Here is a 27,136-nt window from a genome sequence, read left to right as displayed (position 1 = left end):
TACATGCAGGCCTCAGGCCTTGCTAAACCATCCCACCCAGATATGGCTTCCATGCCCCAAGCTACAGGATAATAAATGCATGAAGCTTTGGATTGGAAAGGGAAACTGTCTTTTCCTGGGAATCAGCAGAGTGAGGGGGCTGGCACTATGAACCACACCTTAACCTGCAAGTGTGCATAGTGAAGATTTTTGGGCTGGGGCACAAAGGAAGAGCCATTGCACTTCAAAGGGAGAGAAAGCGCAGTTACTTACCTTGGCGTGGTAACTATCGTTTTTTGAGATGTATCCCCCTGTGGGTGCTCCACTGTAGGTGCTGAGCTCATCCTGGCGCTGCAGATCGGAGATTCTTCTAGCTGTATCCAGCTGGTCTGCACATTCGCTAACGCTATGTCTCTCCATTTGTGCTCTTTTGATCATGTGTGCAGACCGGCTCAAGCCCGTTCCTCAAAACTGCTCCAGAATCTGAAAGATAGGAAAAAAAAGCCAGACCTGAAAGTGGGGAGGAGGGTGGGCAGCGGAGCACCCATGGCGACACACATCTTGATGAACGACAGTTACTGCATTGAGGCGAGTAACTTCACTTTCTTCTTCAAGTGGTGTCCCCGTGGGTGCTCCAGTCTAGGTGACTGACAAGCAGTTCCCCACTGACTGGGATGGGGGTGGGGCGAAGGACTCACCGTGCAAGTGACATGGAGAGGACCGCTGAGGCCTGCGAGATGTCCACAGCCCATCGAGTTGAGATTGCGTAATGCCTCATGAACATGTCACGGGATGACCAAGTAACTGCTCTGCAGATATCTCCGAGGGGGACTCCCCGCAGGAAGGCTGTAGAAGCTGCCACTGCTCTCCTGGACTGGGTTTGGGGCTGAGTTAGGAGTGACACCCCACTGGAAGCGTAACACTGGACAATGCACACTATCATGATATGCGCTGTGCATTGGGATGAGAGGCATTCACCCTTCGAGTGCTCTGCTGGGGAGACTAGCAGTTGGTCCGTTTTTTGCCAAGGTTTGGTTCAGTCTATGTAAAAGGCAGTGACCTGCGCATATCCAATGTATGCAGCACTGCATACTGTGGCAAAGCGTGTGGCTTGGGATAGACGGCAAGTAGGACTGTTGGATCGTTAATGTGAAAGTTGGGATGAAAGCTGGCTGATATCTGAGGGTCACCCCGTCCTTACTGAAGACAGTGTATGGAGGTCCCACCATGAGCACTGAAAACTCGCTCACTCTATGCGCAGATGTGATTGCAAGGAGGAATGCTACCTTCATGGTAAGTAACTTGCGGGACGTGGTAGCCAGTGGTTTGAAGGGCGGCTTCATTAACACCCGGAGGACTACATCCAGACTCCGAGGAGGAGGAGTTGGTTTACATGGGGGATACATATTTATGAGCACCTTGAGAAATCTTTTGGTAATTGGTTGGGCGAATACCAAAAATCCTTCAACATGACCCCTAAATGCCATAATGGCCACCAGATGTACTCGCCTGGAGGTTAACACTGGTCCCGCCTCTCTTAGATGTAATATGTAGTCTAGGATGGTCGGGGAGATAACAGCGGGTCCATGTGATGCCCAGAGCACCAGACTGCAAATCTGTGCCACTTGGAAAGGTAAGTAGTTCTGCTAGTTTGTCTTCTACTGCACATTAAGATGTCTCTGGCTTGTGCAGACTACATGAGTTCAAGCCCATGGAACCAATTAGGAACCAGGCCATGAAGCATAGTATCTGTGCCTGTGGATGCTGCAGGGTTTTTTGGTGTTGAGTAAGAAGGTCCAGCAGGAGGGGCAGGGAACCTGGGAAGGTAAGGCAACATTGCTGTAGGAGAAGGAATCAATGTTGTCAAGCCTGTTTGGGGGCCACTAGAATCATGGTGCAGTAGGGCCACGAGAATCCTGACTTGTGCAGTACCTTGGGAATGAGCACCATGGGAGGGGGGGGGGGGAAAGGCCTAGAACAGAGGGCCCTTCCATGTTAGCAAGAATGTGTCGCCCAACAATCCATGCCCTACTCCCGCTCTGGAACAATACCGACAACATATCTTGTAACAGGTGGCAAAGAGATTGACAAAGAGAAAGCCCCAACAATGGAACAGGGAGCAGACCACTCTGTTTGGAGTTCCCATCTGTGATCTGGTGCGAAGTGTCTGCTCAAGGAGTCTGCAGCTACATTGTTGAGTCCAGGTGAGCAAGATTCCACAGTTGTGGTGGTGTTCTGAATGCACTAGTTCCAAAGTCAGACTGTGTAGGGTGCAAGAAGAGTTTGTGACAGTCTCATGAGAGCAGTCTGACCCCTCTGTGAACCCCTTAAAGGAATCCTATACAGAAGCATGCTGCCAATACTTCAAGGTTACACGCTGCAAAACAACTCATCCTGCCCTGCAACACCTGCAAAACAAGGCTTGCGTGCCAAGACTCCAAGGCTACGCTGGCAGTACGCCACTAGAGACAGTGATAAGGAATGCATAGGCAATTTTAGGCAATCTTATGTTAATGAGCTCAGCTTTATCAGCTAGTGTTAGAAGGCCTGTTACAGAGTCTCCCTGAGCGAAGCTCTGGCGCGTCGGGTCTTCCCCCACGGGTGACTGCGGCGCCTCTGGGGCTCCCGACGCGGGTGTCATGCACTTTCAATAAACCAAATATAGCACTCGCCTTCTGGGTGCAGCCTCGTTTCTGGGGAACCCGAGCCTGGTTGGCTACAGACTGACTCCGCACAAATGGAGCGTGAGCAAGCTCCTTCCTGGTGACTGATATAGCATGTTGTTGCCACCTTATCTGTCAGTATTTTGACTGTACAACACTGGATGTGCTGTTGGAAATGTTGGCAAGCCCAAAGGTTGACTGTGAGTTCCAACTAGTTGATGTGTAAGAAGCTCTCCTGGTGGGACCAACGTCCCTGGACAGAGAGAGTGTCCATGTAGGCTCTCTAACCCAGTAGGGAAGCTTCTGTAGTGAGGAGTTGAGAGGGTTGCCTGGGGTGAAACAGAACCCCAGATAACAGATTCTTCCTGCTCTGCCACCAGTGGAGAGAGGGGAGGACCGCGGGTGGAGGAGTCACCGAGTAGTGGATTGCGGTGTGCATTGTTGCAAATCATTGCCACTCAATGCTGTAATGATCGTAGGTGGAGTCTGATGTGTTGCACAACGAACATTGTGGCTGCCATATGGACCAGAGATTTGAGGCACGTGACTGCCTGAGCTCTGCTCCTCTCTGCACAACACAAGCTCAGGCACACAGGCAGCTGATCAAACTGCCCTCCTCTGCAAAGTAACATAGCTGCACAGACAGACATTCACCCACCAGCTCACCACACAGCCCCCCAAATCCCACACTCACCCAAGCTCCTCTAGGACGCTTTGCCCAGAGGCAAACGCCCTTCCCTGTTAGCTGCTGCCCCCAGTTCGCTGCTCACAGTGTTCGCTGAAAGCTCCCTTCTTATAGAGAGAGCTGCTAGCTGGTTACTCCTGGCTCAAAGCCTTGCCTCCAGTCTAATCAGCCCTTGAAGGCTCATCTGGCAGGGAACTCCCCCACTTCACACCTTGCAAACTGTTCCTCTCTGCACAACACAAGCTCAGGCACACAGGCAGCTGATCAAACTGCCCTTCTCTGCAAAGTAACATAGCTGCACAGACAGACATACTGCAGAGAGGAGCAGTTTGCAAGGTGCGAATTGGGGGAGTTCCCTGCCAGGTGAGCGTTCAAGGGCTGATTAGACTGGAGGCAAGGCTTTGAGCCAGGCCTAACCAGCTAGCAGCAATCTCTATACGAAGGGAGCTTTCAGCGAACACTGTGAGCAGCGAACAGGGGGCAGCAGCTAACAGGGAAGGGAGTTTGCCTCTGGGGAAAGCGTCCTAGAGGAGCTTGGGTGAGTGTGGGATTTGGGGGGCTGTGTGGTGAGCCGCAGCAGATGGAGGCAGGGGTTACACAAGGGCCTTCAGAAGGGCGAGATGAAGATCAGACAGATAGCAGAGGAGAAGCGAGCGCACAGAAAGCACAATAAGGACTTGCCAGACACCCACCACATCTGCAAGAGATGCAGCAAGGACTGTCACTCTCGTGTGGGCCTTCATAGTCACAGTAGACGCTGTAAATGAAGTCCTCAATTGAAACTATAAAGGGTGTGATCCATAGTCTATGCAGACTGAAGGATACCTACTACTACTACTACTGACTGCCTGAGCTGTCAGGATGCCATGAAGACATCTATAAGATCCTGGATAGCATGAAACCTGAGAAGAGGTAGGTAAGCCTGAGCTGTGGTTGCATCGAGGCATGCCCCAATGAATTCCAGCTCCTGTTTGGGATGAAGGGTGGACTTCTTGTTGACAGGAAGACCCAGGGAGCGGAACATGGCTCTTGTGGTATGTATTATCTGTCCCATCTCCAAAGGAGAGAGCCCCTTGAGGAGACAGTCTCCTGATAGGGGAATATCATGACCCCTTGCTAACGAAGATGAGCCAGAATCTTAGAGAACACTCTGGGAGCTGTAGAAAGTCCAAAAGGGAGAACCCTGTACTGAAAGTGGTCCTTTCCTACGGTGAACTGGAGGAAACGTCTGTGAGCTGGATGATAGTTATGTGAACGTACGCATCTTGAAGGTTGAGAGCGGCAAGCCAATCGTTGAGATCTGTGATTGGGATTATTGAAGCCAAGGTCACCATCTTGAAATGCTGCTTCCACAGGAAAGGGTTGAGCAGGTATAGGTCCAGTATTGGTCTCCAACCACCGTTCTTTTTCCTGAGTAAGGAAGCAGAAGCCTTTGCCTCTGAACTCGTCGGGAACTTTCTCCACTACTCCTATGGATAGGAGATGGTTCACCTCCTCATGCAACAACGTCTTGTAAGAGGGGTTCCTGAATAGGGATAGAGTGGGAGGTGCGATGGAGGTGAACAGAATTGTGTATCCAGATTAGACTATCTCCAGAATCCACCTGTCAATGGTGATGGAGGCCCACTGAAGGGGAAAGGGCTGTAGCCGGTGGTGGATCAGAGTAGGAAGATGGCAAGTGGCATCGACAATGCTGCCACTCTTGATCAACAAGTCAGACTTGCTGCTTGTTGGACAGTGATGAGTGGTTACGTGTGCCTTCGTTTTTGTGACGTGTTTGTCGCTGTTGAGGGTGGGACTGATTATACGGCGTGGGAGATTATTGCAAATTGTGGCCTGTAAAATTCTGCATCATAACACCTCTGGTATGGATGGCATCAACACCTTCTATTGGGAGGGGCATACATGCCCAGAGTGCATAGGGTGGTCCGAGAGTCCTTGCTTGAAGGACCATCGAATGAAGGACCGTATCTGTATTCTTGGCAAATAGTTTCTTTTTACTGAAGGGGAGATCTTCGACTTTCGCCTGGAGCTCTTGGGGTATAGCGGAAGCTTTTAAGTATGAGGCCTGCCGCATAACCACTGGTGTGGCTGTGGCCCTTGCCACTGTATATGCTATGTCCAAGGCCTGCTAGACCACCGTCCTGGCTGTGGTGTAGCCCTCCTTAATTACCGACTTCAGAATCTCTCTCTTATATTCAGGTAGATAATCTAAAAAGGAATCAGCTTAGCATAGTTATCAAAATTGTGGCTGGAGAGCAGAACTGAGTAGTTCACTACGCGAAGAAGCAAAGTCTCCAAGGTGTACAACTTTCTGCCAAAAATATGTAAGTATTTAACCTCTTTATCTGATGTTGCCTCCTTAAACTGGGGGGTGCGTAATCTATGCAAAGTGGCATCTACCACGAGTGAATTTGGTTGTTAGTGTGTAAACAAGAACTCCATTCCCTTTGGAGGGAAGAAGAATTTCTTGTCAAGCCTCTTGTTGGTAGGGGGGAACCGAGGCAGGGGTCTGCCATATGTCATCGGCCACCTCCATAATGTAGTCTTCTGTAGGATTGGCTACCCTGGATGAATGAGCAGGTAGTAGTTTCTTTAAAAGCCTACATCTCTTTTCCTGCACTTCAGCCAGAGGAACGTCCTGGCTGATAGCCACTCTTGTGGAAAGGTCATTAAAATTGTTTAAATCATCCAAAAGGGAGATGTCCTCAGGAATAATGGTCTCATCAGAGGATGAGGAGGATCAGTCCACATGAGGCACATCAGGCTGTGGGTCCTGTGTGTCAGGTGCCAGTGTGATCCCTGATTCCAGACACTGGGGTGATGGAGATTGTGGTGGTGGAGACAGGATTGGAGCTGGTGACATTCGGGAAGCTGTGTAACCCCCTGTGGAAGGGGCCCGTGATTGAGACCTGCTGGGAGACTTTTTCCTAGGAGAGTACCTGGAGGAGTAATAATAGCGATGGTCTCGATAGCAAGAGCAGCTAAAGTGGCAAGAACATGGCGAGTCATACGATCGCCTATGCCAGTCCCAGGACAAGTCTCTACAATGAACAGAGAACTCTGACACCCTGGATGATGGCAACAGAGAGGGCGACCTGTTCCTGCACCATGCCCCATGTTCATGTGGTCAGGAAGGGGAATGGCAGCCTGAGTAGCTCATAATATCGAGGGCTATGACTTTGCCATTTCTGAGGAAACGGGGCAGGCAACCTCAGTGCTGACATGTCTAGAGATGAAGGGGCCGTAGAGAAGTTCAGCGATGGTAACCAAAGGCTAACACTATGGTGCCGTGATTTGGTCAGTACTTTCCTCGGTGCCGTGTCATGCAGGACTTCTGGTGCTGACAGTCTATGTTCTGATGCGCCCAGAGATTAGCACGGTGAGACTGGCAAAGGAGGGGCCATGCTCGTTGGCAGGGCCGTGCTCGTGGATGGGCTCAGTGACAGTACCATAACCAGAACTGAGGTAAGAGCCAGGACAGGATGCTGATGGTATTGGCACAATAGGCACCGGGCACTTGGGAAGAATTATCTGTGCTCTCGGTTCTGAGGCCTTCGGGCCTGAAGGTTTTGGTGTTGCTGGCACAGGTTTGGTTGGTATGATGCTCCCAATCACCCTAGAACTCAGGGAGGCGGTGCCAGAAGTGCCATGTTTTCACTGTGACATCAGGCGTGCTCTGTGATAGGACAGGCAATGACCTGGTTGGCGAAGCCTTGGATTTCTTAGCGGGAACGGCCGTTCAAAAAGGAAGCCTTGAATTTAAGTTTGGGCTGCTTCGGTCCCTTCGCAATCTTGTTAGGAGATGGCTGAAGGGCCTTATTGAACAAAATTGTCTTGAGGCTCATTTCATGATTGTGCCATACCTGGCCATTAGTTTAGAGTAATGCTGGTGCTTCTGAGGGATATAACACTCTCTCAGGCAACATATGCACTTGGAGTGACCATCCAAGGCAGGCATGACTTCACGGCACAGTCAAATGTTGAACTGTAAATTTTGAACATAACTGCATAGAAAACTTAACTATATGGTAACTGTAGGTATTAGAGAACAACTTTGAACAATGCCAGATTGTCTCTTTATTTTTAAGGAAAGAAAAACAGTGAAGAACTGAAGACAGAACAAGAACTATGTATATTGTGGAAAAATAAGAAGTTTTTGAAGTCTCATGACTTCAGCGTGGAGAAGCAGTTAGCTCCGTCTGCATCCTGGGGTGGTTGAGAAGGAACTGGTTTGAGCTGGTCTGCGCACGTGATCAAAAGAGGGTGAATGGAGAGACACAGTGGCAGTGCACGTGCAGACAGGCTGGATACAGCTAGAAGAATCTCTGATCTGTGGCACCGGGACGAGCCCAGAACTTATAGTGGAGCACCAACAGGGACATCACTCAAAGAACACAGAATTCCAGCCCTGGCTCTCCTGGTGCCTAAAGGAGACCACAGAGTACTTGCATTTGGTTAGCAGACTTACATCAGAGAAGCCCACTACACACACAGTAAGGCTGTGTAGCGAGCACAATGGGGCCTGGTGCTGACAAGATTACAGAACTGTAGGACTGGAAGGGACCTTGAGAGCTTATCTAGTCCACTTCCCTGCACTCAAGGAAGGTTTAAGTATTATCTAGACTAGGGCCGCATCTGCCCTGCCAAGCCGCTGGATCCAGCCTGCAGACACAGGAGAAGCCTCAGTCAGGCTGCCTGCCTGCCCGCCTCTTGCCCTCACTTCAGCGCAGTTTGTTTTTCGAATAGCTATAAGTGCAGGAGGTGGGGGCAATGGTGAGGAGAGGCCACATGCATTGCCCCTGCCTCCCAGAACAATCCCATTGGCTGCTTTCTGGCCAATGGGAGCATCCTGTCTGAAGCATTCCCCCTCAGGCTGGCAGCTATGCACTGATGCATATGGCCCCTCCCACGGCTGGGCAGCCATTCAGCCTGCCTGAGAAATCATCTGGGCTGCTGCCTGGGAGTCAACTAGGTAAGTCTCCCACCCAGAGCCAGACCCTCCCACAACTCTCTGTCCCTCAAGTTCTGCCTCCCACCCCACATAACAGAAGCCCTCTGCCCCTCTTCCTGCATCCAAACCCCTCCCTGGCCCATGTCACAACTTCCTCTTGCCTCAGGTCAGAACCCAAACCCCTGCACCCTCTTCTGCACCCAAGTCCCCTGCCCCAAGTCACAACAATCTCCTCCCAGACCCCACACCCCCTCCTGCACCCCAATCCCTTATTCAAAGCTCCCTTCTGCACCCAACTTCCATCCCAGATTCTGCATCTACTCCATTAGTATCATGGAAGAGTACAGCTCTTGACCACTTTCCAAATTCTTGAATTGGCCCCCCATCAAAAATTATTGCCCATCCCTAGTCTCTAGAACATCCCTGACAAGGGTTTGTCTAACCTGCTCTTTAAAATTTCCAACAATGGAGATTCCCCAGCCTCACTGGGCAATTTATTCCAAGGTTTAACCATCCTGAGAGTTAAGAAGTTTTTCCTAACAGCTAATCTAAACCTTGTTGGTGCAATTTAAACCCATTGCTTCTTGTCTTATCCTTAGTCCCTAAGGAAAACAATTTTCTCCCTGTGATAGGGTGTGCCAACCCCACACTGAGCAGAGGCCTGATTGGGCTGGGAAGCCTGTGAGCTGTGACTGGGCCACAGAGGTCTGACTGGGCTGTGGAGCCCTGGGGGTGATTCTGGGACCCTTGGGAAACAAGGTGGGGCAGGAGACCCTGCCACACTCCCTCCCTCCTCAGATCATTTGTACAGTTTGTCCAGATCATTATGAATTTTAAACCTATCCTCCAAAGTATTTACAATCCCTCCGAGCTTGACATCATCCCCAAACTTTATAAGTGTACTCTCTATGCTATTATCTATATCCCTGATTAAGCTATTGAACAGAGCCAGAACTGACGCCTGTGGGACACCATTCAATATACCCTTTCAGCTTGACTGCAGTTCTGGACCTGCTAAGGCCTCTTGTGACAGCTTCCATAGCAAGCACCACTCAACAAATCCCATCTTACCTCATCCCTGATAGTCAGTTAAAGGGACTCAGAAAACAGGGGTCGCCCTAACTCCTGATACAGACTGCCCTGCCACCTGGCTCTTACCAGTGTGAAATAGCTCTGGAAACAGCAGCACAAGCCAGGAAATGTGGGGCGGGGGGGGGGGGCTGGTGATGGTGATGTTATCAGATTTTTACAATAAATATAAAACCATTCATGTAACCACCATATTAAGTTTGCACCAAATCTTGTGCCAAGTGAGGTATCTAATGAAAGCTGGTGATTCACTGAATCTGTTTATGCTAGTTGTATATCTGTGCCATTTTTGTATGTGAAGTTATAGGTACGGGCTCTATACCTGTGTTAGAAATGTTTGAGAGCTAAAGATCACAATGGAAGGTGTGGTCACCTCCCAGTCAGGTGTAATGGGCTGAACAAAGGAACAGAGACTCAGACTTTGAAACCACATTTGACTGACGTGTACCCACTGGCCAATGGCAGAATGCCTTCACAAGTAACCTGGTCAGGTGATCCTCCATTGCCTATGTTGAGAAGAAGGTTTTTTCCCTCCACGGGGCAAGATTATAAGGATGTTCCTGTCAGTGGCCATCTTTATCTTTCAGTCCTCATGAACTAAGTCTGCATGGACTATGGACCTGTCCCTCTGGGATGTACTTTCAGAGACTCTCAGGACTGCAGCTTTTACCATCAGCTGTATCCTGCATCAATAGTTTTAACTGATGTATGTAATCTACCACTACCAATTTTTCTTTCACCCTATTCTTTCTTTATTAATAAACTTTTAGATTTTAAGATTGGCACAATGTGCTGTTTTGAGTAGGATCTAAGTAAATATTGTGACTCCTGGAGAATCTGTGGGTTTGCTTGTGTAGCTTCTGGCTGGCCACAGGGGCAGCAGAGGTACTTTTGTGGATGGTTTGGTTTGCCTCATTGAGGAGAGCCTGTCTAGGCTGTAAGCAGCCCAGTTTTAAGCAATTTGCCCAGGATTGGTTCTCAGCTATACCCAGAAATCCCTCTCAATATTACAGGAAGGTACCAGCTGGGGGAGATAGCAGGGAAGGAATTGCTTTTCCCTCGCATTCTGGCCATTCTTGATACCCAGTGACCAAAATCCCAAATCCAGAGATACTTGGGGAGAGCCAACCCTAGGTGCACTGCTCTCTACTGTAGTGGGGATGGGTAAGCCAGACTCTTTGCTGCCCTAGAAGGACTCAATCTGTGCCCTATAGGGCAGTGACCTAGATATACTGTACCTCAACGTGATGTTTGAATGGGGAGCCTGGGACTTGCTCACTTGAGCTGCCTGGCCTGTTGATCTCCAGTGTACACTCCCGGGGGAATTCTTCTTGCACAGAGCCTAAAAACAGGATGAAAGACAAACAGACAGAGCTTGGAAATTTTGGGGGTAGGAGAGGCAGATACCTTGGAACTTGCTTGGGGCAGGGTGAGCCTGGGAATCCTGAGCCCAGAGGTAGTTTCATGTGGACTCCCAAGGGTGTCCAGGGCTTCAAGCTGCATCTAAAGCCAGCAGATGTGGTAAGTGTTACATGGTTATAGCAGAGCTGGGAACTAGGGGAAACCCAGGGTACTTGGGTGGAGGTTGAAAGAGGCCCAGAAGACCTGGCTCAGAGAAGGCTGCTCTTCATGATGTGATGCATTTGCTCAGCAAGCAAAACCCTGCTCAGTCCCAAGGAGATTCCCAGGATGGCCTGAGGAAGGTGCCAGGGGATAGTTGTCTCCTACCTGCCTGTGCTGCTTCCCAGTGTTCTAATGCCACCTGGAAGGCCTGAGCCACTGTCAGAGTCACAGCCTGGGCCTGTGAGCAAGAGACACAGGGGATTAATATTGAGGCCTGCATGCCTGCACCCACTCCTGAACCAGCACTACTCTCCCACTAGAACCTCCTGCTTATCTAGAACCCATGTACCCCCAGACAAGTGCCCCTGAACTTGACAGACTTTGCCCACTGAAGCCCCGGCACCCCTGCCCCCATTCCCTTCAGTGACAGGCTCATCAATTTTTCTTTCAGCACCTCTTCCCGCCACAACCTTCTGCATCCCCAGAGCTTAAAGGGAAGACAAAGAAAGTGAGGCAGCGTCCTGTGATGTGTGTGAGGTCAGAATACAAACACTTTCCGTCCTCTAGAAAGGAGTATCCAGATCTGCAGGGACACTGGGGAAAGACACAGAGTGAAGTGCTACCAGAACAGAAGAGTCCTGGATTTCGTAGGTTGTGGGGATGATGATCAGTGTTTACTGCTGCATTCATTGCTTTCATAAATTAACAAGGTACTAACCAGTCCAGAAGAGACTGGCCCATTTCCTGGAGTAGCTGGCAGCAATAGATGATGCCGTAGTTGGTTGGCCTATGGGAGAAACTAGTTCCACATCCTAGGTCGCTCCTCCCATACTTGTCTCTCTTGCTGCTCTCCCTTCAGCTGAGAAGTACCAGGGGCTGGAGGACTCACAATTACATGAGCCACGGAGATTGTCAGTTGAAGGCCTAGCCAGTAGAAGATGCAAGTCAGCTGGGAGTAGCAGACACTTCAATGGGGAAGACAAAAGGCTGTGGGGAGCTGCGATGAAGTCAGAGTTTTCTGTAACATTTTTATGAAACCTACGTATGCCTCAGTTTCTCTCTGTACTTTGCACTGCTACCCAGTGGGTGACAAAAGTCTTGTGGCACAGCCAGCAATATGAGGGGTATGCTTCACTGTTACTGAAAGTACCCCTTTATTTGCACCCTATATACTACTGTAATCTTTGTATAAAATACATCTTGTGAGAGATAATTTTTTTAAAAATCAGTATTCTTATGGAGTTTATGTATGAAATGAGTATTGATCTTATGAACATGAGCTGAAATTAAAACTGCAGTGTGTTTTCCAGGCAAGTGTGAGCAGAGGTAAACAGATTTCTCAAAGACAAAGAAAAAACTGATGCCTCCAGCCAGGTGCCATCAAAGCTGATGGGAGGCCTGTCAGATGGCCATTCCTTCGTACCCACAGTAGGGCAGGAACAGATTAAGATGCATTGTAGCAAACAACATGAAACTTCCTTCACTTCAAGACTCCATGTCTCTGTCCTCATAGCTAGAACAAACTTGCTTATGATAACACTCAGGAATATGCATTTAAAAGGGTAAATGGACTATAAAAGTGAGGGGCACAAACACCGTGGGTTGTCTCTCTCTATTTCAGTTAATACAACACAGAAAGCAGCCCTTTGACTTTGGAAGGAGATCCTGACCTGAGAAATTCATAGAATCATAGACTGCTAGGACTAGAAGGGACCTTGAGAGGTCATCGAGTCCAGCTCCCTGCCCTCATGGCAAGACCAAGTACTGTCCAGATCATCCCTGATAGACATTTATCTAACCTGTTCTTAAATATCTCCAGAAATGGAGATTCCACAACCTCCCTAGGCAATTTATTCAGGTGTTTGACCACTCTGACAGCTAGGAACTTTTTCTTGTTCTATCCTCAGAAGTCAAGAAGAACAAGTTTTCTCTGTCCTTCTTGTGACACCCTTTTAGATACTTGAAAACTGCTATCATGTCCCCCCCTTAATCTTCTTTTTTCCAAACTAAACAAGCCCAATTCTTTCAGCTTTTCGTCCTAGGTCATGTTCTCTAGACCTCTGATTATTCTTGTTGCTCTTTTCTGGACCCTTTCCAATTTCTCCACATCTTTCTTGAAATGCGGCACCCAGAACTGGGCACAATACTCCAGCTGAGGCCTAACCAGTGCAGAGCAGAGCGGAAGAATGATTTCTCCTGTCTTGTTCACAACACACCTGTTAATGCAGCCCAGAATCATGTTTGCTTTTATTGCAACAGCATCACACTGTTGACTCATATTTAACTTGTGGTCCACAATAACCCCTAGATCCCTTTCTATCATACTACTTCCTAGACAGTCGCTTCCCATTCTGTATGTGTGAAGCTGACTGTTCCTTCCCAAGTGGAGCACTTTGCATTTGTCTTTATTAAACTTCATCCTCTTTACTTCAGACCATTTCTCCCATTTGTCCAGATCATTTTGAATTTTGACCCTATCTTCCAAAGCAGTTGCAACCCATCCTAGCTTGGTATCACATGCAAATATAATAAGCGTACTGTTTATGCCAATATCTAAATCATTGGTGAAGATATTGAACAGAACTGGTCCCAATACAGATCCCTGCAGAACCCCACTTGTTATACTTTTCCAGCAGGATTGAGAACCATTAAGAACTACTCTCTGAGTATAGTTATCCAGCCAGTTTTGCACCCACCTTACGGCAGCCCCATCTAAGTTGTATTTGACTAGTTTATTGATAAGAATATCATGCAAAGACTATCAAATGCCTTACTAAAATCTAGGTATACCACATCCACTGCTTCTCCCTTATCCACAAGGCTCGTTATCCTATCAAAGAAAGTTATCAGATTGGTTTGACATGATTTCTTCTTTGCAAATCCATGCTGGCTATTCCCTATCAGCTTACCACCTTCCAAGTGTTTGCAGATGATTTCCTTAATTACTTGTTCCATTATCTTTCCTGGCACAGAAGTTAAACTGACTGGTCTGTAGTTTCCTGCACTGTTCTTATTCCCCTTTTTATAGATGGGTACTATATTTGCCTATGTCCAGTCTTCTGGAATCTCTCCTGTCTCCCATGATTTTCCAAAGATGATAGCTAATGGCTCAGATACCTCCTCCATCAGCTCCTTGAGTATTCTAGGATGCATTTCATCAGGCCCTGGTGACTTGCAGACACCTAACTTTCCTAAGTGATTTTTAACTTGTTCTTTTTTTTAATCTTCTAAGCCTACTCCTTTCCCACTAGCATTCACTATGTTGGGCATTCCTCCTTCAGGCTTCTCAGGGAAGACCAAAACAAAGAAGTCCTTAAGCAACTCTTCCATTTCCAAGTTTCCCATTACTGCTTCCTCCTCACTGAGCAGTGGGCCTACCCTATCCTTGGTCTTCCTCTTGCTTTTAATGTATTTATAAAAAGTTTTCTTGTTTCCCTTTATGCCCGTAGCTAATTTGAGCTCATTTTATGCCTTTGCCTTTCTAATCTTGCCCCTGCATTCATGTGTTGTTTGCCTGTATTCATCCTTCATAATTTGTCCTAGTTTTCATTTTTATATGATTCTTTTTTTATTTTGGGATCATGCAAGATCTCCTGGTTAAGCCAAGACGGTCTTTTACCATATTTTCTATCTTTCCCATGCAGACCAATAGCTTCCTTTTGGGCCCTTAATGATACCCCTTGGAAAAACTGCCAACTCTCCTCCGTTATTTTTCCCCTCAGTCTTGCTTCCCATGGGACCCTACCTACCAACTCTCTGTTTACCAAAATCCGCCTTCCTGAAATCCATTGTCTCTATTTTACTGTTCTCCCTTCTACCCTTCCTTAAAATTGTGAACGCTATGATTTCATGATCACTTTCACCCAAGCTGCCTTCCACTTTCAGATTCTCAATCAGTTTCTCCCTATTTGTTAAAATCAAATCTAGGACAGCTTTCCCCCGGTAGGTTTTTCAACCTTCTGAAATAGAGAGTTGTCTCCAATGCAGTCCAAGAACTTATTGGACAGTCTGTGCACCGCTGTGTTCGTTTCCCAACATATATCTGGATAGCTGAAGTCCCCCATCACTACCAAATCCTGGGCCCTGGATGATTTTGTTAGTTGTTTTAAAAAAGCCTCATCTACCTATTCCACCTGGGTATGTGGCCTCTAGTAGACTCCTAGCAGGACATCACCCTTGTTTTTTTACCCCTTTTAGCTTAATCCAGAGACTCTCAACACATCTGTTTCCTATGGCCATCTCCACCTCAGTCCAAGCGTGTAAATTTTTCATATACAAGGCAACACCTCCTCCCTTTTTCCCATCTATCCTTCCTGAGCAAGCTGTACTCTTCCCACATTCCAGTCATGTGTATTATCCCACTAAGTTTCTGTGATGCCAACGATGTCATCGTCTGTGTCCAAATAGGGTCTTCCCTCTCCTCAAAAGGTGAGCACCATCTCTGCCGAGCAGTCCTTCCTGGACTAGCATCCCCTGGTCGAGGAAGCCAAAGCCCTCCTGGAGACATCATTTACACAGCCACGCATTCACCTCCAGGATGCACCTGTCTCTGCATGGGCCCCACCTTTGACAGGAAGGATTGAAGAGAAAACCACCTGCTCCCCAAACTCCTTCACACGTACTCCCAGAGCCCTGTAGTCACTCTTGATCCACTCAGTGTCACACCTCACAGTATCATTAGTGCCCACATGGATGAGTAGCATGGGGTAGTAGTCAGAGGGCCGGATAATACTCAACAACACCTCTATAATGTCTTGGATACGGGCCCCCGGCAGGCAGCATACCTCCCGAGATGAAATGTCAGAGCAACAGATGGGTGCCTCCATCCCCCTCAGAAGAGAATCGCCAACCACCACAACTCTACATTTCCTCCTCACAGTGGAGGCAGCTGACCTCCCAGCCTTGGGGGTATGAGGCTTCTCCTCTGCTGTACAGGGTGACTCCTTGTCTCCTGTATCAAGTACAGCATAATGGTTTCCTAAAAATTAGTTGGCCTTGTTGCTGGGAACTGGTGGTAAAGATTTTACTTGACCCACATCTAGCTTAAGTTGTAGTTGCTAGAACACACTTTTTTCTTGTAACTATTTCTGACTTTAATACTGGTACTCACTTAAAAATTCTCTCTCTGCAGTGAAACAGCCTTGTTTTATTTTTAATCTTAATTAGTCCACTGCTGTGTTTGAATTGAATTGTTTGGTAATTCCAGTTACAGCAGCAAATTCTTGAATGCTGACCCTTTACAGGGGCAATGGACCTTTACTGTCTAAACTGCCAGAAAAGAGATGGACCGTGCAGAAAACACATTTTTGGGAAAATCCATTACTGAGTGTGTTTTGGGGTCACTCTGCAAATAGACACCATGGCCGTGTCTACACTAGCCAAAAACTTTGAAATGGCCATGCAAATGGCCATTTCGAAGTTTACTAATGAAGCGCTGAAATACATATTCAGCGCCTCATTAGCATGCAGGCAGCCGCAGCACTTTGAAATTGATGCAGCTCACCGCTGCACGGCTCGTGCAGACAGGGCTCCTTTTCGAAAGGACCCCACCTACTTCAAAGTCCCCTTATTCCCATCTGCTCATAGGAATAAGGGGACTTCGAAATTGACGTGGCTCGCCACCGCACAGCTCGTCCAGACGGGGCTCCTTTTCGAAAGGACCCCACCTACTTCAAAGTTCCCTTATTCCCATCTGCTCATAGGAAAAAGGGGACTTCAAAATAGGTGGGGTCCTTCGAAAAGGCGCCCCATCTGGACGAGCCACGCGGCAGCAAGCCGCGCCAATTTCAAAGTGCCGCAGCTGCCCGCATGCTAATGAGGCACTGAATATGTATTTCAGCGCCTCATTAGTAAACTTCGAAATGGCCATTTGCATGGCCATTTCAAAGTTTTTGGCTAGTGTAGACACGGACCATGGCTGTTGGAAGCCAGTGTGTGACTGGACTAGGTAGCTGGGGTCAGAGTTGCTTTGCCCAGTGATGCAGCTATACATAAACATCCAAGGTGTGACCTGCAAGCTAGTAGGCTCTTTGTGAATGGCTATGATTGCCAGGTACAACAGTAAAGCATTGCAAGGCACACAACATTGTGGTTCAGATGCTGACAACTGTTCACTGGTCTGTATTGCCCCCAGAAAAGTGACAATGACCTCACTGTCCATAGTGCAATAAATGGTTCATTCAGAAATTGGCTGTAACCCACTGAAACGCCCCACATCAGTGAAGAATCAAAACAAAACAAGACAAACAAAAAAAAAAAAAAAAAGAACACTGGGACAACCCATTGCCCAGAATATTCACAACTGGCAAAGCCTCAGAGCAAGACTTCCCACCCCACCACTTCACCAGGACGAACAAAGGGAACGTATCAGAGTTAAGTGCTGAGTTCTGCATAGACCACAAGGGAGAAAATTACAGACTGTGGGCCACATCCACCCCATTGGACCCTTCTGTCTGGTTCCCAGCCTCCCAGCTGAGAAGGCTAGCCTCCACTCCACCCATCTCCCCTTCACCCACAGCCTCAGTTCCCTTGGCACCTGGGTGACATGCTTGCCATGCCACCACCCAAAATGCTCTCGGTGGCACAGCTCTAGTACAACTAGTCCCAGTATTTCAAGTGGCATGGCTGCAGGTTTGTGTCACTGTGCTAACCAAAAGACTTCCTGGTGCTGTATCCAGGTGATTCATAAATCCTGCTCCTTTTGGAAAACACTGCCTGGTGTCACTGGCAAAGCCTTGCTGCAGTGTATCAGATGCTGAGGTGTGGACAAGTCTCTGACTAGCAGTCTGTCTCAGCTGGGCTCACTGGTTGGTACTCACTTCACGAAGCACAAGTACCGGAGCCCAGCTGCTCAGTCTCAGAGATTGTACAATATTGTACCCCATAATCTTCGTTGTGGTACGATGAGGGTATAATAATGATGTATTTTATGTAAAAGGAACTACGTAAGCTGTCATTCAAATGATTAGGATTTGCTGAATGATTTTCTGATTTGTATGTATGTCTCATTTATCTGAAGTTTAAACAGCAGAGGCGATTGGTGCAGGGATTAAAGGACATGTGACCAGTTCCTCCCCTGGCTCCGCCTCCACCTGCCTCTTCCTGTGGAAGTACTACACTGCTTCCAGTGAGTGCAGGGGCCAGTGTCCTGTGCTACCCCCGCCCCAAAGTGCAGCCGAAAAAACAGTGAACTAGGAAGTTCATGCTGCTCTCAGGCCTCGTTGCTCTGGGGAAGAGCAGTTTGTACCATCCCCACGTTCACCGGAAGTGGCACGGTGCTGACAATGAGTACACAGGGAGTCCAGACATTGGTGGTTGGGGAGGGTGTGTATGTGACCACTCTGCACTCCATATGTTGCCTCTGATAAATACTAACCACGTACCTATGTTAGAAATATAGTTACTCCTGGGTAATAAGTATCGGAGGGGTAGCCGTGTTTGTCTGGATCTGTAAGAGCAACGAAGGGTCCTGTGGCACCTTCTAGACTAACAGAAAAGTTTTGAGCATGAGCTTTCGTGAGCATAGACTCACTTCATCAGATGCTGGACTTGGAAATCTGCAAGGCCACGTACAAATAAGCCAGAGCAAGGGTGGGGATAACAAGGTTAGCTCAGTCAGCAAGGGTGAGGCTTACTACCAGCAGTTGATCTGGAGGTGTGACCACCAAGGGAGGGGAAGCTGCTTCTGTATTTAGCCAGACATTCGCAGTCTTTGTTTAAGCCTGAGCTGAGGGCGTCGAATTTGCAGATGAATTGTAGCTCAGAAATTTCTCTTTGGAGTCTGGTCCTGAAATTTCTTTTCTGTAGCATAGCTACTTTTAAGTCTGCTACTGTGTGGCCTGGGAGATTAAAATGCTCTCCTACGGGTTTTTGTACACTGCCATTTCTGATATCTGATTTGTGTGTGCGTTTATTCTTTTATGTAGAGACTGTCCAGTTTGTCCGATGTATATAGCAGAGGGGCATTGCTGGCACCTGATGGCGTAAATTATATTGGTAGATGTACAGCTGAATGAACCCACGATGGTGTGGCTGATCTAGTTAGGTCCTGTAATGGTGTTGCTGGTGTAGATATGTGGGCAGAGCTGGCAACGAGGTTTGTTGCATGGATGGGTCCCTGAGTTAGAGTGACTGTGGTGCAGTGTATAGTTGCTGGTTAGGATTTGCTTCAGGTTGGCAGGTTGTCTGTGGGCAAGAACTGGTCTGCCTCCCAAGGCCTGTGAAAGTGGGGGATCATTGTCCAGGATGGGTTGTAAATCCCTGATGATGCGCTGTAGAGGTTTTAGCTGAGGACTGTAGGTGATGGCTAGTGGTGTTCTGTTGGTTTCTCTCTTGGGCTTGTCCTGTAGTAAGAGGCTTCGTGGCACATGTCTGGCTCTGTTGATCTGTTTTTTCACTTCCTCAGGTGGGTATTGCAGTTTCAAGAATGCTTGGTAGAGATCCTGTAGGTGTTTGGCTCTGTCGGAGGGGTTGGAGCAAATGCGGTTATATCTTAGTGCTTGGCTGTAGACAATGGATCGTGTGGTGTGTCTGGGATGGAAGCTGGAGGCATGAAGGCAGGCGTAGCCATCAGTGGCTTTACGGTACATAAGAACATAAGAATGGCCATACTGGGTCAGACCAAAGGTCCATCGAGCCCAGCATCCCATCTGCCGACGGTGGCCAATGCCAGGTGCCCCAGAGAAGGAGAACAGAAGACAATGATCAAGTGATTTATCTCCTGCCATCCATCTCCTGCCCTTGTTATGAAGGCTGGGGCACCATACTTTATCCCTGGCTAATAGCCATTTATGGACCTAACCTGCAAAAATTTATCAAGCTCTTTTTTAAACCCTAATAGAGTCCTGGCCTTCACAGCCTCCTCGGGCAAGGAGTTCCACAGGTTGACTGTGCGCTGTGTGAAGAAAAATTTCCTTTTATTAGTTTTGAACCTACTACCCATCAATTTCATTTGGTGTCCCCTAGTTCTTGTATTATGGGAAAAGGTAAATAATTTTTCTATATTCACTTTCTCCACACCATTCATGATTTTATATACCTCTATCATATCGCCCCTCAATCGCCTTTTTTCCAAACTGAAAAGTCCCAGTCTCTCTAGCCTCTCCCCATATGGGACCCGTTCCAAGCCCCTAATCATCTTAGTCGCCCTTTTCTGAACCTTTTCTAATGCCAATATATCTTTTTTGAGGTGAGGAGACCACATCTGCACGCAGTACTCGAGATGTGGGCGTACCATAGTTTTATATAGGGGAAGTATGATCTCTTTTGTCTTATTATCGATCCCTTTTTTAATAATTCCTAACATCCTATTTGCCTTACTAACTGCCGCTGCACACTGCATGGATGTCTTCAGAGAACTATCCACTATAACTCCAAGATCCCTTTCCTGATCTGTCGTAGCTAAATTTGACCCCATCATGTAGTACGTGTAATTTGGGTTATTTTTTCCAACATGCATTACCTTACACTTACCCACATTAAATTTCATTTGCCATTTTGCTGCCCAATCACTCAGTTTGCTGAGATCTTTTTGTAGTTCTTCACAATCCCTTTTGCTTTTGACTGTCCTGAACAACTTGGTGTCATCTGCAAACTTTGCCACCTCACTGCTTACACCATTTTCTAGATCATTGATGAACAAGTTGAACAGGATCGGTCCCAGGACTGACCCCTGGGGAACACCACTAGTTACCCTCCTCCATTGTGAAAATTTACCATTTATTCCCACCCTTTGTTTTCTGTCTTTTAACCAATTTCCGATCCATGAAAGGACCTTTCCTCCTATCCCATGACCACCTAATTTACATAAAAGCCTTTGGTGTGGGACCGTGTCAAAGGCCTTCTGGAAATCTAGGTATATTATGTCCACTGGGTGCCCCTTGTCCGCATGTTTATTAACCCCTTCAAAGAATTCTAGTAGATTAGTTAGACACGACTTCCCTCTGCAGAAACCATGCTGACTTTTGCCCAACAATTCGTGCTCTTCTATGTGCCTTGCAATTTTACTCTTTACTAGTGTTTCTACTAATTTGCCTGGTACTGATGTTAAACTTATCGGTCTATAATTGCCAGGATCTCCTCTAGAGCCTTTTTTAAATATTGGTGTTCTATTGGCCGTCTTCCAGTCATTTGGTACCAAAGTGGATTTAAAGGATAGGTTACAAACCACTGTTAATAACTCCGCAATTTCACATTTGAGTTCTTTCAGAACCCTTGAGTGAATGCCGTCCGGTCCTGGAGACTTGTTACTATTTAGCTTATCAATTAATTCCAAAACCTCCTCTAATGTCACTTCAATCTGAGTGAGTTCCTCAGATTTGTCACCTAAAAAGGCTGGCTCAGATTTAGGAACCTCTGTAACATCCTCAGCCGTGAAGACTGAAGCAAAGAAATCATTTAATTGCTCCGCAATGGCACTGTCTTCCCTGATCGCTCCTTTTATATCTTTATCATCCAAGGGCCCCCCTGCTTTTTTAGCAGGCTTCCTGCTTCTAATCTATTTAAAAAACATTTTACTATCGTTTTTTGAATTTTTGGCTAGCTGTTCCTCAAACTCTTTTTTGGCTTTTCTCACTACATTATGACACTTAATTTGGGAGTGTTTATGTTCCTTCCTATTTTCCTCACTAGGATTTGACTTCCACTTTTTAAAAGCTGCCCTCTTCTCTCTCACTGCCTTTTTAACATGGCTGTTAAGCCATGGTGGTTCTTTGTTAGGTCTCTTAGTGTGTTTTTTTATTTGGGGTATACATTTAAGTTGGGCCTCTAGTATGGCGTCTTTAAACAGTTTCCATGCAGCTTCCAGGGATTTTAGTTTAATTACTCTACCTTTTAGTTTCTGTTTAACTAGCTTCCTCATTTTAGTGTAATTCCCCTTTTTGAAATTAAATGCCAGAGTGTTTGACCGCTGCGGTGTTCTTCCCAACACAGGAATATTAAAAGTTATTATATTGTGGTCACTATTTCCAAGCGGTCCAATAAGAGTTACCTCTTGGACCAGATCCTGCATTCCAGTCAAGACTAGATCGAGAATCGACTCTCCCCTTGTGGGTTCCTGTACTAGCTGCTCCAAGAAGCAGTCATTTAAGGCATCAAGAAATTTAATCTCTGAATCCCATCCTGAGGTGACATGCACCCAATCAATATGGGGATAATTGAAATCTCCTATTATTACTGTGTTTTTTATTTTGATAGCCTCTCTAATCTCCCTTATCATTTCAGCATCACTATCACTGTCCTGGTTAGGTGGTCGGTAATATATTCCTAATGCCATATTCATATTAGAGGAATGAATTGTTATCCATAATGATTCTATGGAACATTTTGATTCCTTTAGGATTTTTACTTCATTTGATTCTATATTATCCTTCACATATAGTACCACTCCGCCACCCGCACGACCAGGGTGGTACAGGGTGGTATTGATGGGGCCATCGTGTATCAGCACCGTGGTGTCCAGGAAGTATCCCTGATGATGCTACAGCACATCTGATGGCTGAGCTCTGTAACTTTATCCTCACACACAACTATTTCAGATTTAGCGATGATATATACCTTCAAATCAGCAGCACAGCTATGGGTACCCGCATGGCCCCTCAATATGCCAATATTTTCATGGCTTACCTGGAACAGCACTTCCTTAGTTCTCATCCACTAACACCCCAGCTCTACTTATGCTACATTGATGACCTCTTCATCATCTGGACCCATGGGAAGGAGACTCTGGAGGAATTCCACTGGGACTTCAACAACTTTCACCCCAACATCAACCTCAGCCTGGAACAGTCCACACAGGAGATCCACTTCCTGGACACCACGGTGCTAATACATGAAGGCCACATCAATACCACCCTGTACCGTAAACCCACTGACCGCTACACGCCTACCTTCATGCCTCCAGCTTCCATCCCAGACACACCACACGATCCATTGTCTACAGCCAAGCACTAAGAGCTTTGCGACCGGGTGCTTGTGAACAGGGTGAGTGCTAACAGGAGGGAGTTTAAAGGGGGAGCTTGGAGGGAGCCAGTGACTTCTATTGCCCTTAAACTTAAATCCTTTATAACAACCTCTACCTGAAACATTTAATTAAACCCTCATATATAAATAGAGTAGGAAATGGAGGCAGAAGCCCAGCAGCAGAGTGGGGGCTATCCTGTTTATTGTGTCGAGTGCAATATGTATGACTACCTACCCTGTGGGCAGGTGGCGTATGTGTGCGCTCGATGCAAGGAGCTCCTGGCCCTCGGAGACCGAGTGCGTGCTTTGGAGGCCAGGGTGGCTGAACTGGAGGAGCTAAGGAAGGCAGAGGTGTTTGTTGATGAGACTTTCCGGGACATCGTAGGGCTGTCCCACCTCCAATCTGACAGTCCTGATGCTGTTACGGAGGATGAAAGGCTCAGGGAAGGAGAGCAGTCAATGGGAGCAGAGGGAAACCATCCCATAGTCGGGACCCTCCTTCCAGAGGGCGCTATGGTATCCTCTCGTGCCGAGGATACTTCTCCCGGGGAGGGAGTGCCAGCTGTTAGGAAGAAGCAGGTTTTAGTAGTGGGGGATTCGATCATTAGAAATACAGGTAGTTGGGTTTGTGATGACCAGGAGAACCGTATGGTGACTTGCCTGCCTGGTGCGAAGGTTGCGGATCTCTCGAGGCATCTAGACAGACTTATGGGCAGTGCAGGGGAGGAGGCAGTGGTCGTGGTACATGTCGGTACCAATGACATAGGGAGGGGTAGAAGAGATGTTCTGGAGGCCAAATTTAGGTTACTAGGAAAGAGACTGAAATCCAGAACATCTATGGTGGCATTCTCTGAAATGCTTCCAGTTCCACACGCAGGGCCAGATAGACAGGCAGAACTTCAGAGTCTCACTGCGTGGATGAGACAATGGTGTAGGGAAGAGGGGTTTAGATTTATTAGGAACTGGGGACACTTTTGGGGTAGGGGGAGCCTATACAGGAATGATGGGCTTCACCTAAATCAAGGTGGATCCAGACTGCTGGCATTAAACATTAAAAAGGTCGTAGAGCAGTTTTTAAACTAAGAGGTGGGGGAAAGCCGATTGGTGCAGGGGAGCACCTGGATTGGACGGAGACTTCTCTTACATGAGGCTCCATAGCTAGGGATTCCCTAGAAGTTAGTCAGATAGGGAACGTGGGAAATAATATATGGGCAAGATCAGATGTGAAACAATCACATATAAAAAAAATCCAACGCGTCTGTGAAAGGCGGACATATAAATAGTGGTAGTTTTTTAAAGTGCTTTTACACAAATGCTAGGAGTCTGTCTAATAAGATGGGTGAACTGGAGTACCTCATATCAAAGGAGGAAGTTGACATAATAGGCATCACAGAAACATGGTGGAATGAGGACAATCAGTGGGACACTATCATACCGGGATAGAAAATACATCAGAAAGACAGGTCGTGCGGGTGGCGGAGTGGTACTATATGTGAAGGGTAATATAGAATCAAATGAAGAAAAAATCCTAAAGGAATCAAAATGTTCCATAGAATCATTATGGATAACAATTCATTCCTCTAATATGAATATGGCATTAGGAATATATTACCGACCACCTAACCAGGACAGTGATAGTGATGCTGAAATGTTAAGGGAGATTAGAGAGGCTATCAAAATAAAAAACACAGTAATAATAGGAGATTTCAATTATCCCCATATTGATGGGGTACATGTCACCTCAGGACGGGATTCAGAGATTAAATTTCTTGATGCCTTAAATGACTGCTTCTTGGAGCAGCTAGTACAGGAACCCACAAGGGGAGAGTCAGTTCTTGATCTAGTCCTGACTGGAACGCAGGATCTGGTCGAAGAGGTAACTGTTACTGGACCGCTTGGAAATAGTGACCACAATATAATAACTTTTAATATTCCTGTGTTGGGAAGAACACCGCAGCGGTCAAACACTCTGGCATTTAATTTCAAAAAGGGGAATTACACTGAAATGAGGAAGCTAGTTAAACAGAAACTAAAAGGTAGAGTAACTAAACTAAAACCCCTGGAAGCTGCATGGAAACGGTTTAAAGACACCATACTAGAGGCCCAACTTAAATGTATACCCCAAATAAAAAAACACACTAAGAGACCTAACAAAGAACCACCATGGCTTAACAGCCATGTTAAAAAGGCAGGGAGAGAGAAAAGGGCAGCTTTTAAAAAGTGGAAGTCAAGTCCTAGTGAGGAAAATAGAAAGGAACACAAACACTCCCAACTTAAGTGTCATAATGTAGTAAGAAAAGCCAAAAAAGATTTTGAGGAACAGCTAGCCAAAAATTCAAAAAATGATAGTAAAAAGGTTTTTTAAATACATTAGAAGCAGGAAGCCCGCTAAAAAAGCAGTGGGGCCCTTGGACGATAAAGATATAAAAGGAGCGATCAAGGAAGACAGTGCCATCGTGGAGAGATTAAATGATTTCTTTGCTTCAGTCTTCACGGCTGAGGATGTTACAGAGGTTCCTAAATCTGAGCCAGCCTTTTTAGGTGACAAATCTGAGGAACTCTCCCAGATTGAAGTGACATTAGAGGAGGTTTTGGAGTTAACTGATAAGCTGAATAGTAACAAGTCTCCAGGACCAGACGGTATTCACCCAAGAGTTCTGAAAGAACTCATATGTGAAATTGTGGAGTTATTAACAGTGGCTTGTAACCTATCCTTTAAATCCGCTTCAGTACCCAATGACTGGAAGACGGCCAATATAACGCCAATATTTAAAAAAGGCTCTAGAGGAGACCCTGGCAATTATAGACCGATAAGTCTAACATCAGTACCAGGCAAATTAGTAGAAACAATAGTAAAGAATAAAATTGCAAGGCACGTAGAAAAGCACGAATTGTTGGGCAAAAGTCAGCATGGTTTCTGCAGAGTGAAGTCACGTCTAACTAATCTATTAGAATTCTTTGAAAGGGTTAATAAACATGCGGTCAAGGGGCACCCAGTGGACATAATATACCTAGATTTCCAGAAAGCCTTTGACACGGTCCCACACCAAAGGCTTTTATGTAAATTAGGCGGTCATGGGATAAGAGGAAAGATGCTTTCATGGATCGGGCATTCGTTAAAAGACAGAAAACAAAGGGTTGGAATAAATGGTAAATTTTCACAATGGAGGCGGGTAACTAGTGGTGTTCCCCAGGGGTCAGTCCTGGGACTGATCCTGTTCAACTTGTTCATCAATGATCTAGAAAATGAGGTAAGCAGTGAGGTGGCAAAGTTTGCAGATGACACCAAGTTCTTCAGGACAGTCAAAACCAAAAGGGATTGTGAAGAACTACAAAAAGATCTCAGCAAACTGAGTGATTGGGCAGCAAAATGGCAAATGAAATTTAATGTGGGTAAGTGTAAGGTAATGCACATTGCAAAAATAACCCAAATTACACGTACAACATGAGGGGTCAAATTTAGCTACCACAGATCAGGGTTATTTATTTATTAGGGTTTAAAAAAGAGCTTGATAAATTTTTGCAGGTTAGGTCCATAAATGGCTATTAGCCAGGGATAAAGTATGGTGCCCTAGCCTTCAGTACAAGGGCAGGAGATGGATGGCAGGAGATAAATCACTTGATCATTGTCTTCTGTTCTCCTTCTCTGGGGCACCTGGCATTGGCCACTGTCAGCAGACGGGATATGGGGCTGGATGGACCTTTAGTCTGACCCAGTATGGCCATTCTTATGTTCTTAAGATATAACCGCATTTGCTCCAACCCCTCCGACAGAGCCAAACACCTACAGGATCTCTACCAAGCATTCTTGAAACTGCAATACCCACCTGAGGAAGTGAAAAAACAGATCAACAGAGCCAGACATGTGCCACGAAGCCTCTTACTACAGGACAAGCCCAAGAGAGAAACCAACAGAACACCACTAGCCATCACCTACAGTCCTCAGCTAAAACCTCTACAGCGCATCATCAGGGATTTACAACCCATCCTGGACAATGATCCCCCACTTTCACAGGCCTTGGGAGGCAGACCAGTCCTTGCCCACAGACAACCTGCCAACCTGAAGCAAATCCTAACCAGCAACTATACACTGCACCACAGTCACTCTAACTCAGGGACCCATCCATGCAACAAACCTCGTTGCCAGCTCTGCCCACATATCTACACCAGCAACACCATTACAGGACCTAACTAGATCAGCCACACCATCGTGGGTTCATTCAGCTGCACATCTACCAATATAAT

At 46.8% G+C, this 27,136-nt stretch overlaps 1 protein-coding gene across 9 annotated transcripts in view; it reads right to left on the bottom strand.

Annotated features, from left to right (window-relative positions):
- The window catches only part of LOC142010671 (low density lipoprotein receptor adapter protein 1-like), a 104,630-nt gene that overhangs the window by 15,685 nt on the left and 61,809 nt on the right, over window positions 1–27,136 (bottom strand). For 6 of the 9 annotated variants that reach the window (XR_012644863.1, XR_012644862.1, XM_074989093.1 and 3 more), the window contains 2 exons: window positions 11,099–11,171; window positions 10,609–10,712 (listed from right to left, as the gene is read on the bottom strand). Coding sequence is in view for 7 of the 9 variants with exons in the window: in XM_074989093.1 (XP_074845194.1) it covers window positions 10,609–10,712; window positions 11,099–11,171 (177 nt within the window). In the remaining 2 variants the exon portion in view is untranslated. Of the gene's footprint in view, window positions 1–2,998; window positions 3,008–10,608; window positions 10,713–11,098; window positions 11,172–27,136 lie in introns of all 9 variants that reach the window. The other 3 variants (XM_074989091.1, XM_074989092.1, XM_074989096.1) reach the window with 2 other exon arrangements.

Source organism: Carettochelys insculpta, chromosome 3 (assembly GCF_033958435.1).
Source record: "Carettochelys insculpta isolate YL-2023 chromosome 3, ASM3395843v1, whole genome shotgun sequence".
NCBI lineage: Eukaryota > Metazoa > Chordata > Testudines > Carettochelyidae > Carettochelys > Carettochelys insculpta.
Note: the sequence above shows the minus strand (reverse complement) of the source record. Positions and strands in the feature narration are given on the sequence as shown.